General features: G+C 35.4%; 1 protein-coding gene across 6 annotated transcripts in view; it reads left to right on the top strand.

Moving 5' to 3' along the window:
- VPS13B (vacuolar protein sorting 13 homolog B) overlaps positions 1 to 16,250 on the top strand; it is a 473,584-nt gene that overhangs the window by 231,978 nt on the left and 225,356 nt on the right. For all 6 annotated transcript variants that reach the window (XM_040548605.1, XM_040548603.1, XM_040548600.1 and 3 more), the window contains exons 23-24: positions 5,772 to 6,006; positions 14,547 to 14,767. In XM_040548605.1, coding sequence (XP_040404539.1) covers positions 5,772 to 6,006; positions 14,547 to 14,767 — 456 coding nt within the window. The remainder of the gene's footprint in view (positions 1 to 5,771; positions 6,007 to 14,546; positions 14,768 to 16,250) is intronic.

A 16,250-nucleotide genomic window follows, 5' to 3' on the forward strand; every position in this document is an offset into this window, starting at 1 on the left:
CATGTCTGAAGTTCTAGATTTATTTAGTTTTTGAAGGTGGGCTGTTTTGTGTGTTTTGGTTTTTTTTTGTTGTTATTTTTTGGTAGGGTACTCAGATACTTTCAAATTTCATCATTACGAATATGAAATTATATTTTTTATCTATGTTGAAGTTCAATGACCTTATGAAGTCATAGTTTACACACTTCTGATATGTTTCATTATTATTCTTTGATCATACTTGCTAAAGTATATCCAGTATCTTGCCAGAAGGGCAAGTAGAAAGTACCGGTAGAAAGTTGCAACAGACTCCACAGAAATAGCACAAACACAGCCAATATCCAAGAATGTGTTTCCAAATAATAGTGAAATATAAGGGATTGGTAGGTATGCTTGCTGTTCTTCTTGTTGCCTAGCAGTTCCTTTGTCTATTTTATTTAAATATATTTTTGAAGACATAAATGGATATACATATACAGCTTTTTTCCTTCAATACCAGCCTAAATAGGAAAGGTGAATTTGTGCAAAGCAATGTGTAGATTATTACAAGAGGAGGGTTATGACCCTGTTTTTTGGTTCAAGTACAGTATAAGATATTTATACCTTTAATAAAACAGACTGTGCATTTAGATTTTCTGTGGATAAGAAAAAGCCAAATTTCTGGAATTTTTTTTTTCTGGTTAAATACTGGAGCACTTAGACTCTAGCCTTTTTTTCTAAAGCTATTTTCATGTTCCTGGATCTTTTATTAACATGATTGTAGAACAGAAAAGTCTACGGTTGTCGTCAGATAAAACAGAACTTCATAACTTAAAATCATCAAAGGATTATTCTTTTAGTGGAAGTTTGAGCAAGTAAATGTGCTTGGAACCAAAGTAACTGGAAAGTTTATTTTGGATCCAAAGCTGGTACTTGCTTAGCCCTAGCCCTGGCTTGCTAATGATAGAATATTGCATGAAGATTTTGTGCATTGGAGTTGTGGTAAGCTATTAGTATTTTAGTGAAAAGACTTCCATACTTAACTGTAAAAAGTTGGCTTTTATTATTTAATTGTTGTAGGATTTTATATGCAGCCTTTAAGTCTTTTTGGCAGTTACACGGTGTAGGAGGTTAATACTCACTTTTCACGTGTTCTTCATGCTAATAGTTGCTAAAATTGTGGAGCAGTATAAACACAGTTATTTTTTAATTGGTTGTTAATACTGGATTCCAGTGAGAATAATGAAGGATTTGTATTAAAAGCAAATGAATTAATGAGTAATCTTGCAATGAATGCCAACTAAGAGTGTAATTATTTCGTATAAAGCTTAGCCAGCTATTCCACATGCTTTTAACTATCTCTGAAATTATTTGAAAAAATGAGTCTGTTTCCTGAAATTATTGAAAATAATATTTTCTTTTAGGCATATAACTTACACAAAATTTTAGTCAAAGTGAAACATTGACTGAAAGAACAGAAGTTGAGGATGAGATTGAGTAAAGCTCCTATTTTTTGTATTCTTGGGTGAGGAAGAGACTTTGTGACTTTTAACAATTGAGCTATGAGCAGTTATTCAGCAGTTATGAGCTAGGATGATGTCTCATGATGGTTACTTATCACAAACTGTCAAACAAGAAGCTTTCTGTAACTAACAATAAGCTTTTTTAAATGAAGCTTACTTAGAAAAAAATAGGAATACTGTGTAGTGCCAAGACATAGTGTTTCAAGTGGTGAAAGAAAAATGCAGCTGATCCTTATTATACTCCTTTTTATATACAGGTAGCCTGCTCTCTTAGTCCTCATACTCATGTGCTCTGCTTTCCTTTTATATCTTTTTTATTTTTTTTTGTTTAAAACATGAATTTTCAGCCTGCCTTTTAAAATTTGAACAGACAGTGCTGTCTGGCTCAACTGCAACTGGTAGAGTTGGGTTGGAGTGATTGTCAGAAGCTGAGTCCTACAATGTCTACACCATAAGCCCACATGGGATGTGTTACGGTGGATCTTTGCAGTTTGGGGAGTAATTACGAGATTATATTCCATATCTGAAACTCCCTGAAAAACACATCAGCCTTTCTGAGGAGATAATATGATAGATGATGATTAATGTGGAGAGAGGCCATTCCCCAGGAGACAGCTTTATGTGAGTGTCACCTAGTAGGTCATCTTCAACACCTCTAATTGGTTTACATAGCTGTAAAATGTGGGCTAGGGAAGTGAATCTCACTGTATTGCTGTCTTGAAAGGCTGTAGAGGCTCTTGTATAACGTTTCCCTCTTTGTTGTGCTTGTACAGAATAGCTATGGGCTGTCACTTGTTTTGCTTTGCTCACTCTCTCCCTACCCACTCTCCTCAGCTCTGAAGACCTAATTCTTGTGTAGTGTACATATTTCACAGTTCTCTCTATAGAGCAACATCCTCTTTCTAAAATATGAATTAATAAAATAGTCCGTTTATTCCAGTAACTAAATACTTTCCTTCTTATACAACCGAGATCTTAAAGTCATTATGCTTTTTTAGGTTTATATATTAATGAAAGCTTAGAGCAATATGCTTTGAGTACCTTTTTGAAAGTAGAAGAGAAAATACTGCTTACTTCATAGGTTTATCATTAGCATACGTTACTTAGCATGTGTAGGCCTTGACATAATAGAAATGAAAATAGAGGGTGATACTGTTTCAAGAATTTGTAATAATTCCTTCTCTTTAACACATGAATGTGTTCAGTATTGGCAAAAGAACACGTTGCTACCAAAACTGAAATAAGATCCTTGAAACAGAAAGGATGTTGCCATGGAAAAATGAAGTAACACTCAGTGCAGCTGCGAAGCATTAATGAATAGGATATTTTTTTAAAAGATCATTTGTGTTTGGTGTGGCTTGGAGGGTCCCAACCAGATGGTTTCCATGAACAGGATCTGACCCCCAGCTTGAGGACTTCTTACTGGCAGATTACTTCATTTTCTTTCCCTTGGATTGTCAGATCCTTACATTAATGCAAGATTTACTGCTGCAGATTTATATTCAGTTACATAAATCAGTCACATTTTACATTAAATTCACAATTTTAGACACACAGTTTAACAGTTATTTAAAAAGTGTAAAAAGATTTATATGATAGCTTTAATATATGCTATTGATGTAGTTTAATTTTAAGATATTTGGACTACATATATTTTAAAGCACTTTCTGATTGGTGAAGCAATCTGTAGCACACATTCTCACTTTTTGTCCAACATATAATTCCATCCTTTTAGGTGCACTCTTCCATTCCTTCGGTGGAACTTGTTCTTAGAGAGATTTCCCAGATTCTGTCAGACAAATATTTACAAATCCAATTGAAGTTGGTAGTTGTGTCTTAGTAGAATCTGCCTTTGAGAAGTTCAACAGGTGCAATTCAAATGCTTGAATTTGCACTTACCAGGCCCTGGTGCATCCAAGTTGGCAATTTCTTATATTATTACAATTATTGCATGTTTTACCCTAAAATGTGGATTTTTGCCATGTTTTCTCTGCATTGGCTTTTGAAATCCTGCAATAATGTTTTGCAAATTTCACTTATTCTTGTAAAACTTTAAATGAAACACAAGTATACAAACCATAGCTGTAAGCAGATCTTTAATTTAACATATTCAGGGCCTGATGCTATCAAGTACACCCCATCAAAATTCACTGTCCAAGTCCAATGCAATTTTTTGAAAATGAATGCTAAAATATCCATCTATGGATGGATGAAATTTCCCTCAAGCATTTGAAGGAGTGAAACTATTGTGATTCTACTTCAATATTCTTGATGCATTGAAGTAAAACAAAAATGACCTGAAGAACTTGTCTTCAATACAAAGCTGTACTGAACTGTAAATTAAGTGTAACAACTCTACTGAGTATTGAGAGCTCTTCTCAAGAGTACTCTGTAAAACATCTCCTGTAGATCCTGCTGCTGGTAATGTGATAAAGTATTGCATCTCTCCAAGCTGGTGGAATTTTTGGGTTATTACCACCACATGGTTTGTATATCCAGGCAGTATTTGATGTTAGTCATCATGAATATATATATATATATATTTATATATATATATATGTGGATGATCTGTTATAAACTGTTTACTCAGTAAGTGTACTGATAAAACAAAAGTTACATTGATCGTAACTTCTTTTGTCATCTATTTATCATTATCTCACAATGGTTTGACCTGCAACTTATTGCTAATAGACCAGAAAATGATCTAACATGTCACCGTAAAAATCTTTGCAAATTGACACAATGACTAATTTACCAGTTTGAAAAAAAAAAAAATCTAAATCTATTACATCTGTAACAATACACTGTCGCTTTTCATCCAGTATAAATAATGTACACTCTTCAACCTTGGATCAATAAACTACTTATCAAAGATGTAATTAGCTTCATTTTACAACTCAAACAGTTCTAAAACTAGAAACAAACACAGACTTCATGAAACAATGTATTTATTTTTGCAAAATTCTACTTATATTTTTCTGCAGTGAATTCTTGTCAGTTTGTCTAAGCAAAAGGGCACAAAAATGCTGAAATAAAGATGAATATCTGCGTTCTCCTGACTAGACTGGCAAAGTACTTATGGTGCTCAGGAATTCCAGTTCTATTCCAAATCACTGTTGTGATCTTAAGAGATTATTAGCCTTAAGGGAAAGGGGGTGTGATGTACAAACCTTGGTTATCAATTTTAAGCTATGATGTCTTTAATGATGGCAAATTGGAAGACTCTGTTAGAAAGGTTTACAGCAAATAAATGTTCTTTTATCACAGCTACAAATAACATATTGTATCCAATATTTTGTACACTAGACTTTTCCAAACTATTATGAAGAAGTGAACTGAATCATAGTTTGTACTTGCTTAACAAAGCATTCAAGTGTGCAGGCTGTTAGGACTATTTGATATCCAGGTGCAGAATATTGCTTTTAAGAGCCAAGGAAGACGGTAACAGTCTGCAGCTTACACCACCTCTGAATTAACAAGTCATGATGAGTTCAGTCCTTTATTTGGACTCACTTAGCTTTGCTAGAAGTTCATAAGAAGATGGCAGAATTGTCATAAATGTTTCAGAGTACCACCATTGTGTGAAAATAAAGAATAAAAAGTGCTATTTCATATGAAATTACATGTATTATATCTGAAAACAGGGCAAAAGCTGAACTTTATTAATTGTTCTCCCTTTTTTAAAAATTTATGTATGTACCTGTCCATTTGTTTTAAAGTCAAATTTTCACCGGTGTATTTTTTTCTAGTTTGTCCGATGATTAACCTTTTTGTACATAAACATCACAATCGACTACAAAGTAAAGACAGAATTCACCATGAAATAACTCTTTGCTGAAGTCTTTATAGAAACTAAGAGCATATAAAATGGTGCTTAGTTCTAGAGACTTAACTGTTGCTTACAAAAACTAATGCACTGACGAAAAAGGAGGACTTCCTCAGTTTTATTGTGAGAAGATTTTCTAGCTGAATCATGCTTCCTGTAAGAAGCTGTTGAAAGGTAGATAGATACATATTCAGTTTGCATGGTAACACCGTTCTGATGAAATTTACAGACCAAAACGATGCTTTTTCTTTCATCACCTTTCGTAATCATATATTACAAGACTGTTATATTTTCTAACATTTTGTGCCATCTTTCCTCTTAATTCTACTAAGAACCATTTTAAATCAACTGTGATAGATAAGTAACATGAGATTTTGTACCAAAATGAATATGCCATGGGAGGGAGGGAAGGAGAGAAATGATAATCTGTTTCTGAGAAATCTTTCCTGACTTTGTTTTTACAGCTTGAAGTACAGTCATGTTGTGTATTCCTTCCAAATGACAGCCTGCCTTCCCCGAGTACTATTGTATCAGGTGATATTCCTGGGACTGTCCGAAGCTGGTACCATGGCCAGGCCAGTATGCCTGGCACGCTAGTTGTCTGCTTGCCGCAGGTAAAGATCATGAGTGCTGGACACAAACATATGGAACCCCTGCAGGAAATCCCATTTGTTGTGCTGAGACCCATCCTTGAAGAAGGTAATGTGATAAATTCAAAAATTACTCTTTAATTTCCTTTTATAACTTATATGAAAGTTATCTTCATTTTATTTTGAAAACTTGTGATGCTGTGGCAGTTTTTTAGCAGTATGTTGTATATTAATGATGGCTAAGAATACTCACAACAATCTTTGCCCCATGGAAATCAAAGTGAAATTCATCATCAGTGAGCTAGCAGTAGTTCTGTAATATGTTTTAAATGTTTGGGGAATCCAGAAAAAGTAAGGTGATTTTTAAAGTGATTTTTTTCATTCAGTGTTTTTTTTCATTCAAGTTATTGTGTAGCCACAAGTGGTTGGTTTGACGCAACAGAGGGGGCAGTGAGCTGTGAATTCTAAGACAGAATGGAGGCAGGTGGGGAAAAATATCTTATGCCACCTTTTCTGGGGGAAAAAAAAAAAGGTGTCTTGGATCTAATATTTGAAGTGAGAGAGGAAAAATATAGCAGACTATCAGAATAATGAGACTTTGTTGGTCATCATAATAAGCAACGGCCATGTTCTGGGTTGTGTCTGTAGGGCATTGTAGAAAGGTTTTTTGTAGAGAAATAAGGAGAAATTGAGAAAATTGTATGAATGTTTATGGGTTATGTTATGCTCTTGTGCTTGAGGTAAGGATGAGGAAAAAGTTTGGTAGTGTTTATTTGAAAACCTAATATTTGACAGAGATTTTAATTGTGGACCAATTTGGGGGAAGAATTAGGTTGTAACATTATGCAACTGATTGAGAATTGGAGGGGATAAGCTGTAAAGGAACTAGGAAGTGAAAACAAGCTACTTACATTTAATATGATTTTGTAATCATATTAAGTCCTTAGAAATGACTGCAGTAAATGGCATAGGGATTTGCAGCAGTCTTTTGAAGGAATACCGGTGTAAAAGTCTTGGTTTACTCATATTCATGTGAAAAAACATATTTTGGAAATAGGTGCGACAAATATCCCTAACAGCCTTCAGTCTTGGTTTTTGGGTTATTTTGATGGCATCCATGAGATCTAGCCCTATAACCAAGTTGAAAAGTTCATGGAAATGTCAGTGAGTGGTTAGATCATTATTGTATTCTTGAAATATATTATTTGGACAGTATTGTTGCTATTTTGTGTATTTGTTCTATAATGACGAGAGGAAGACGCAGTAGTTGTTATGCAGCTTTGGGGACGGCCTTTTCTGGGAAAAAAATACTCTATTTTCTGCACATATATTGCTGAAATAAGCGGTTATAAAGGGTATGCTGTGAAAAATTGAGGTTGAAGCATATTCAAGAACTACTCTGCTTTTGCAATCTCAAATTTGTTTGGATCTCTAAGTGTTTTCCCTCTTCTTTTGTTTTACCATTTATATTGGTTGGACTCTTCTTCTCCTTCCTATATTTTAACTTAACCTGCATCAACAGAAACAAAATACAGTTGTTAATATTGAAAGTCATATCAGAGGTGTGCTAAATGCAGCCAACTGGGGGGAAAAAAAGAGAGAGAAAGGTAATGTGTTTTTTTCCTACTTACTTTCAGTAGGAATGATCTGATTTGCTAATCATAGTGACAGATAAAAGATAAATTTAATGAAAGTCTTTTGTTTGCTTTAAGCTGATGATGTAATTTAAACCATTTATGAAAGTAAGAAGTCATTTGAATTTTGTCAAACCCAGATTTGAAGGAAAGATCCTAGTGAGAGAAAAGAATCCCCCTGGTTGGGATAAAGCCTATGGTAAGGAATTTATTTGTGTGTGGCTTTGTGCTCTGGGAATAATGCCAAACAGAAGTTCTCACAATCTTGATATTTTTGATTCTCTAATGGAGTTGTTGCCTTCTCCCATGCCAAAACTCCCCCTTAAACAGACTATTACAAAGTTTTTTCAAAGCTTTTAAGTTAACTTCTTTGTTTCTTCCCGTGAAGAGGTAAATAATTTTTATGGACTTTCATTGGGAGTCTTTCAAATTTGCATTCTATCTTTGAACAAGACTTCAGGGACATAGCATCATTCATAAAACATGTTACCACCTCTCTGAAATGATATTTATTCAGCCTTGCTTGTCCTGGAAACTATTTTTTGAATCATTCATCCTTTCATGAAGAAGATGTGAAAGGCTTATTTACAAGGATGCATCGTTACTTTTAAGAAAGCTGTGTGCTCAGTCATACATGTTTCTTATCACATGAAAAACTGAGAAAGGACACAAAAAAGGGAGCATAGTCATACTGGCATTTAGCGATATTACAGCTTACTCACAAAGACTTAAGATATCAACATATTGTAAAAACTGCTTATACAAAATTCCTCAATCATGTCTTTCCATTTGTTTTCAGAGTTTGTATAAATGTCTTTTCTGAAGTAATTGTAGTTTGTAGGGATATTTAAAAGAACTTTTTATGTTCTTTAACTTCTTAAGTTTTTAAGTACTATACTTAAAAGAACTTTTAAGTATAGTACTTTGATTTGGAAACATAACGTAGCTCAGTCACACTAAGTAGGATACGATCAGAAATAGATTTAACTATGTAAAGAGTGAGGTATTCTGTTGAATTTCTGTTGAATTACAGGTACTACTTAATAAGTTCCTTAAAAAAAAGTTTTAGATTACATTAAGTATTATCTTTATAGTTCAAATCAAGCCGATGAGGAAAATTTTAGATCCAATTATTATCCATGGGGTAGTATTCACTGAAGAAATTAAAACAGTTAGAAAGGAGAAAATAAGTAGAAAGAAACTCGATTTAAGAGCAGGACTGAAATGTTTAGGGAACTGCTTAAAGTGAGTTGTGATTTTCTGTGAATGTTTGTGTGTTTCTGACATCAGCTACTTGACAAATCTTCTATATATTGTTCTAGTCACCCCCAAGAACAGTAAGATAAAACATGGTGAAGTTAGGTACGGACAAAAGTTGTTCTGGATGGGACTTCTGGACTGCTATGTGTTCTTCCGAAAATGTTTGCATTCACATTTGAAATGTTATAACAGGAAAAGAAATTGAAAACATGAAGGGAATTAAAATGTTGCTTTGGATGTAGCACTGTATTTTAGAGTAATAATGAGAACATTTTTGGCATCTGTGAAGTCTTCCTGTGTTTAGAAGCTTGCATTTTAATTATTTAGAATATTTTCCTGGCTTCCATTCGTATTTTTAAATTAATTGCTGATTGTTAGTTTGTTCCCCCTGCTTCAATTTCTATTTTTTTTTATTTTATTTTTTTTACAATCCTTAACTGGCACGTGTGAAATGTTCTTCTCTGGGTTATACTGGTAATTTCTATCATGCAGTCTTGTAAATATGTTATTTTTAGGTAAGATAAAGTAAGACGCAGGTATTTAGGTAAGAAATAGTAAAAATACAGGGGAAAAAAGTGTTCGAAATAGCTTCAAATTGTTGCTGCAATTGCTAGGTATCACATTCACGTTCTCATATGGATCACAGTATAATGACAATTATGTGAATCACTGTATTCCATACATTTAAATATGAGGACAATCCCTGAGAGATGGCGCTTTTTTTGTGAACTATGACAAATTATGTAACCTCACAGATATTTTGTAGCATATGTTTAAACTCAGTAAGTTGTCATGTGACTTGTAAGGAAGTAGAAAATTAGGATATCTAATACTGGTGTCTGAATTAATTGTAATGAAGTGTTTTGATAATAAACTACTACAATACAATAGCAGCATATAGACTTGAACACCCAAAAATGGCAGCTGAATTTTGGCAGTAGTATTTTGGCCATTCCTAGAAATAATTATCTTGCATTAGATTAAAATAATGCTGTATTTCGATATAAAAACATAAAAATAATTTCTGTAAATTGTGAGGTGAGTATTTAAGTCATTTGGCCAATTTTTTTGTGGAAAACTATTTGGCCTTCAAACAGTGATCTGGTTCAGCTTATACTCCATGTCACCATCTCCACAACGTGGTAATAATTGTATTCAATTTATCTGTTATGAGTAATGAGTTTATAAAATTAGCATTCACATTTTAGTGACATTCTTCAGGATCTGAATGGCAATGAAGTTCAACTTAAAGAGCTTTTTATCCATGTGAGCTCTTGAATAGCCAGGCTTAAGTTAGCAAGTCATGTGTGTGCCTATGTTTGAAGTCTGTAGAACTAAATCTCACCTGCAGTGAGTGCTGAACTTGGACAAAGCTCTCTGTGCTTTCAACTAGGTGCATATATACAGTCATAATAACTGCTACCATGTTGCATGACTGGGAGTAAGTACAATGCTGACCTAATAGTAACTATTGCAATGTCTCTTTATTTAAACATTGCATGAACAAAGACAGAGTAATCGTAGAATCACGGAATGGTTTGGGTTAGAAAGGACCTTAAGGTCCATCCAGTTCCAAACGCCCCTGCCATGGGCAGGGACACCTCCCACCAGACCAGGTTGCTCAAAGCCCCATCCAGCCTGGCCTTGAGCACCTCCAGGAATGGGGCATCCACAGCTTCTCTCGGCGACTTGTGCCAGTGCCTCACCACCCTCTGAATAAAAAATTTCCTCCTTATATATAATCTAAACGTATCCTCTTTTACTTTAAGACCATTGCCCTATCACTACACTCCCTGACAAAGAGCCCCTCTTCAGCTTTCCTGTAGGCTCCTTTTAGGTACTGGAAGGCTGTAGTGAGGTCTCCCTGGAGCCTTTTCTTCTTCAGGCTGGATAAACCCAGCTCCCTCAGCCTGTCCTCATAAGAGAGCTGCTCCAGCCCTCTGATCATTTTCATGGCCCTCCTCTGGACTTGCTCTACTGCTGAATGTCGTGCAGTACTCTAGGTGAGGTCTCATGAGAGTAGAGCTGAGGGGGACAATCACCTCCCTCGCCCTGCTGGCCATGCTGCTTTTGATGCAGCCCAGGATACAGTTGGCATTCTGGGCTGCAAGCACACATTGCTGACTCCTGTTGAGCTTCGCATCCACCAACACCCCCAGGTCCTTCTCCTCAGGGCTGCTTTCAATCCACTCTCTGCCCAGCCTGTATTTGTGCTTTGGATCGCCCTGGCCCAGATGCAGGACCTTGCACTTGGCCTTGTTGGACCTCATGAGGTTCGCCCCGGCCCACCTCTCAGGCCTGTCCAGGTCCCTCTGGATGTCATCCCTTCCCTCCAGCGTGTTGACCGCACCACACAGCTTGGTGTCATTGGCAGACTTACTGAGGGTGCACTCAGTTTCACTGTTCATTTCACCATCAAGGGTGTTAGATTGTGCCAGTTCCAATACTGACCCCTGAGAAACACCACTCATTACTGATCTCCACTTAGACATTAAGCCATTGACAGCAACACTTTGAGGCGACCATCCAGCCAATTCCTTACCCACCAGGTGGTCCATCTGTCACATCCATGTCTCTCCAGTTTAGAGACAAGGATATGATGGGGGACAAGTGTCAAGCGCTTTGCACAAGTCCAGGTAGATTAGGACAAGAGGCAATGGCCTCAAGTTGTGCCAGGAGATGTTCAGATTGGAAATTAGAGAAACTTCTCAGAAAGAGTAGTCAAGCATTGGAATGGGCTGGCCAGGGAGGTGATGGAGTCACTACCCCAGAGGGTGTTTAAGGAAAGGTTGTATGTGGGCATGGACATGTGTGTGGACATGGTTTAGTGGGTAATATTGGTGGTAGGGGGTGGTTGGATCAGATGATCTTGGAGGTCTTTTCCAACTTTAATGATTCTAGGTGATGTCTTCTGCTCTTATACACATTACAAAAGTAACTCACTCTGTAGAAAAGAAGTCTTGCCAAAATGTAGCAAATAAATTATGAATTCCAGAAAATTGTCTGGTGATCAGGTCAGTCAACTGCCAAAGATCTGAAAGTGGTATTTCTAATCTTAAGAAGTTATCAAAACAGTTGATCTTAATAAATACATTTTCAGGTTTTTCAAACACAAGTGATCTTTAGAGAAATTAAAAATAAGTATTTATGACAGCTATAGGTCAGGAACTAACCAGAATCTTCAACTGTACTAGGGGTATTTCATGTGTATCTTTTATATTCTTGCCAGTGAGAGAAGAGGTGAGCTCTGGTTCCATTAAAGGCAATATAAGTTTTACTTATAATATTTTAGTATAAAAGAATCTCAGCAATTAGATGATGAAACGTGGACGGTAAGGTTAGACATATAGAGAAAACATCTGCAAAGTGTGGCACTGGCTTTTTTCCATCCTTTATTCCTACTAATAAAAGAGTTTTGGAATAAAACCTATAAACACTGTTGCTTTTAATGGTTAGCACTTTCAGGTGCTGAAACATTTTCATAAAACCAATCTGCAAATGAATGCATGTAAGCAAATATTGTTTTTTTAACAAATAAAGCAAATTTAAGTACAACCACAAAACAAGCCTTTATTAGGTGGACAGTTCTGTTGTACTGTTAGAATGTCACATAGTGTATATGGAGCTGAGAAAGAGGAAATTGATGAAAATAAGGGGGATTTTATAGTTGTAAATTTGTCATATATGTTCTGTAGTATTTGTTCAGCAGCATACTGTGGTTTCTATACGTGTAACAAAATTTGATTGGTAATTTTCTTCTAAGGTAGATACTGTATACAGCGTAAAACAGTATCTCTCTTCAGGGATTCTTCCTAATCCCTGAAATATAAGCAATGTTAATTTAATGTGATGGTCACAGGAAAAAAAAAATCATGCATAGTAATTAGAAACATGTCATTAGAGTTGACTTCGCATTTGAATTTTTTCCATCTATTACAATTAATATTTTGTATTTCTTGGCTGACTGAACTTGGAAAAAATACAGTTTGCTAACTACTTTTAAATTTATAATCTGAAACATTTCCAAAATATTTTCAAGTTACTTTGGCTGAGCTGAAATATTCAGTATGTCATAGCTGCAAAATAAACTACTGAATTTTTCAGTTCTTTCTTGGGATGAGATACCCAGGCTTCCCTGATATATATTCCTGACCATATATACCCATATATACCCACTACTTGTGGATGACTCAATAGAACTCTTACTAAAATAATATCATAAAAAGGTGTTTGGGTCCATTTTTATTTTTCTAAACTTTTCTAAAATGTCTTTTAATTAATCAGAGTTAACGCTTAATTAGTAGTATTTCTCAGCAATGTGATTTCTCAGCAGGACAGTGTTGACCGTACGACACAAAAGGCAGCAAGCCGACTCTCCATATATTGTTTAAATTCTCAAGTTCAAGTTATCTATTGCTTTATGAAACCTTTAGGGTCCATCCCAGTGTACATCTGCATTTTTCTGCCATCTTCTGTTCTGATTCTTAAGACTGGCTCCCATGCTTCTGGGTTATCAGAAGAATTTGGACACTGCTTACCACTGTGATTCCAGGCCATGAATTGTGAAAAATAAAACATCATATCAAATAATCTTCTGAATTTTGATATAGAAATGAGAACTTTGTCCTTTGCTTCCTCCAAATGAGTGTGCTCTGTACAAAGATGAAGAATTTTTCTGCCCTGAGTGAGATTTATGGATGATCACTAGCGTGCTATGCTTGGATGCAAGACTGCATCTAGCAACCTTTACATGACTTTGAATTGGGGCTGATGCTTTCTCTTGGTGGATTGAAGGCTCATGTGTTGGGCACTGACTCTGTGTCATTCAAGTGGGGACAAAAAGGCCCAACTTCCTCAGCAGAAAATCTGATAAATGGAATAATGAAACTTTGTTTAGAGGAAAAATAATAATCTGAAATAATTGTTATGCTCTTGCATTTCTAAAGAGAAAGAAAAAAAAAAAAAACACGTTTGTATATTGCATGTGAAATGAGAATTACCCACTTATCTTTCCTTGTCTTATTTTCCCCACTTCTGTTGAGCATTCTTTGGGTTTTGGTTCACGGTCTCTTGCAGACCCCAAATTCTTTCTTTGGGAAAGAGATATGTGGGATACTCCTTCAGTTTGCATCATTGCATCATCTGTTTTCTCAGTTCTTCAGGCAGTTCCTTTCACCTCTGGCTGGTAGAGTCAGAGGTTTTCTCTCACTAAAAAGAGTTCCTGTAGGCCTTTGATGACTGACCCAAATAATTCTCTCTCTGATCCTGCTTTGGAGAATATTTCTGTCTGTTCTTTTCCCATCTACTGACAATCTAAAGAAAACTTTACTGATTCTCTGATACAATCAAACTGGTTGTATCAAAGCTGTATTGTTGTGTTGTTGGACTCTGCCAATTGATTATTCTCGATAAAGGTTCATGATAGGCTGTCAGGCACTTCTCTGGGTAGCCTCCGTTCTAAATATAGGAAACGAGTGTTCAGTGTATGTCTATAGTAATTTGTTTTTACAAAATACATCATTCTGTTACTGGGGCATTAAGGGGAAGCAGTGGCAAGAGCATTGAATTATGTTTTTGAGGTTTGGGGATTAATTTAATGTTCATTGACAGCAATTGCTGAATTCTAAGTGATTTCTAAGGCCTTTACTGAGTTTTGAGAAAATCATACCCCAGTGTTTATGATGGATGACATCTTAATATTTAATTGTTTTCTTTCTCTCTCTCTCTCTCTCTCTTTTTTTTTTTCCACCATTAGGTGATGCCTTTCCATGGACTATTAGTCTGCATCATTTCAGTATGTATACTCTTCTGGGACAACAGATGACACTTAATTTAGTGGAACCAATGGGCTGTACTTCTACTTTAGCTGTTACTTCACAGAAACTACTTGCTTCAGGGCCAGAATCCAGACACTCATTTGTTGTCTGCCTCCATGTTGACCTTGAGTCCCTTGAAATAAAATGCTCGAACCCCCAGGTTGGTACATTTAATTGATTTATGAAAGGAAATTAAAAATAACTCGATTTAAGTACAGTTGTTCTGCATTTGGTTGAAGAAGTTCTCTTCTGTCTTAATTTTTTTTTAACTGGGCCATCAAGATCAAGGTGCTTAGATTAAGATTTGCTTTGAAGCTCTCTCAAGTTTTGTAATTTAAACTCTTCTCAAAATGTAATAGCTACAATATAAATGCATCTTTTGGCTGATGGAATGAAATGAATTGCAGATGTACCATTAAATGCTATAGTGCTTTTTTGCTGTTACTGTGGGTTCATATATTGAAATGGTTTAATGTAATTTTTAACCATATTCTCATAGAACTAGCATTTCTTTGAACATAAAATGTTTTTAGGCAAACAATTGTATCCTTTAGTAAGGAAAAAACATATGAATGTCTGAAAGTAAGTTACCACCTCATGTATGTTTATTAAAAGTCAAAGAGGTTGTTAGATTTTCAGAAAATGCACCCTGTATTTTACTGAGTTGCATCAAGTTTACTGTAGTCAAAATAGCGTAGGTTTTCTCTGCAAAATTTTGAGTAATCTTTACTGTAAATTGAGTAACACTTTCATGACAGTTGCAATGTATGAACAACACTGGTGTTGGCAGTAACACTCATGTTAATGGGAATTGCAAATATGCTTATGTCTGAGTAGGGCTCTGCATCCATTTATTATCTGCTCTAAAGTGTTATACGCAAGTAAAATTTTTTCAAAGGACAACATGGACAAAATGGTCTGTTTAGAGATTTATTTAACAGGTAGAAGGAAAAAGAACACAAAGTATTATCATTTTCATCTGAAATGCAGCACATAATGCTTATAAAGATGTATAGATCTATGGCCTAAGACTGAGAATGCTAAAGCTATGATGGCTGGTGTAATTTTAATGTTGTCCTTTGTGTATATTCATTACAGTGTGCTTCTCAGTCACGTGCTATTTTTCCCTTGCCTCATTCTGTGTTCTATGAGTGAAAAAAGTGTTTTAAACTATATATTTATTTTATCGTCAATGTTTCTTCTCCTGCCCCATTCACTGACTTCCATCCAACTTATTTCTGACTCACTTGCTATATGCCGTTGTCTTCTCCACTAGTTGCGCTCAAATTCACTAGTAAGAGGTTTGGTTAAAATGAGATTGCACACCAGACGTGGCAAATTTGAAACAGAGCAACCTAAACAATGTCTTCTTAGGCTTTTAAATCTGTATGACAGGTGTGTTTGCACATATAAAAGGTTGTCACTGTGTTATGAATGTGTAAATAAGAAAGGGACAGAATTATGATTTTGCTGAAAACTATACTTTTTACATTTCAAGACTTCCTGAAGTCTTTACGTTGCAACTTCACGGTATTTCCATAATGTTTAATACATTAATATTCAATAATTTCACAGACTATGGAAACCTGCTTTATTCCATATTAATAAAACTGTACAGATTTCACTGTAATATTGCAGCTATT

Source organism: Cygnus olor, chromosome 2, assembly GCF_009769625.2.
Source record: "Cygnus olor isolate bCygOlo1 chromosome 2, bCygOlo1.pri.v2, whole genome shotgun sequence".
In the NCBI taxonomy this organism is placed as follows: domain Eukaryota; kingdom Metazoa; phylum Chordata; class Aves; order Anseriformes; family Anatidae; genus Cygnus; species Cygnus olor.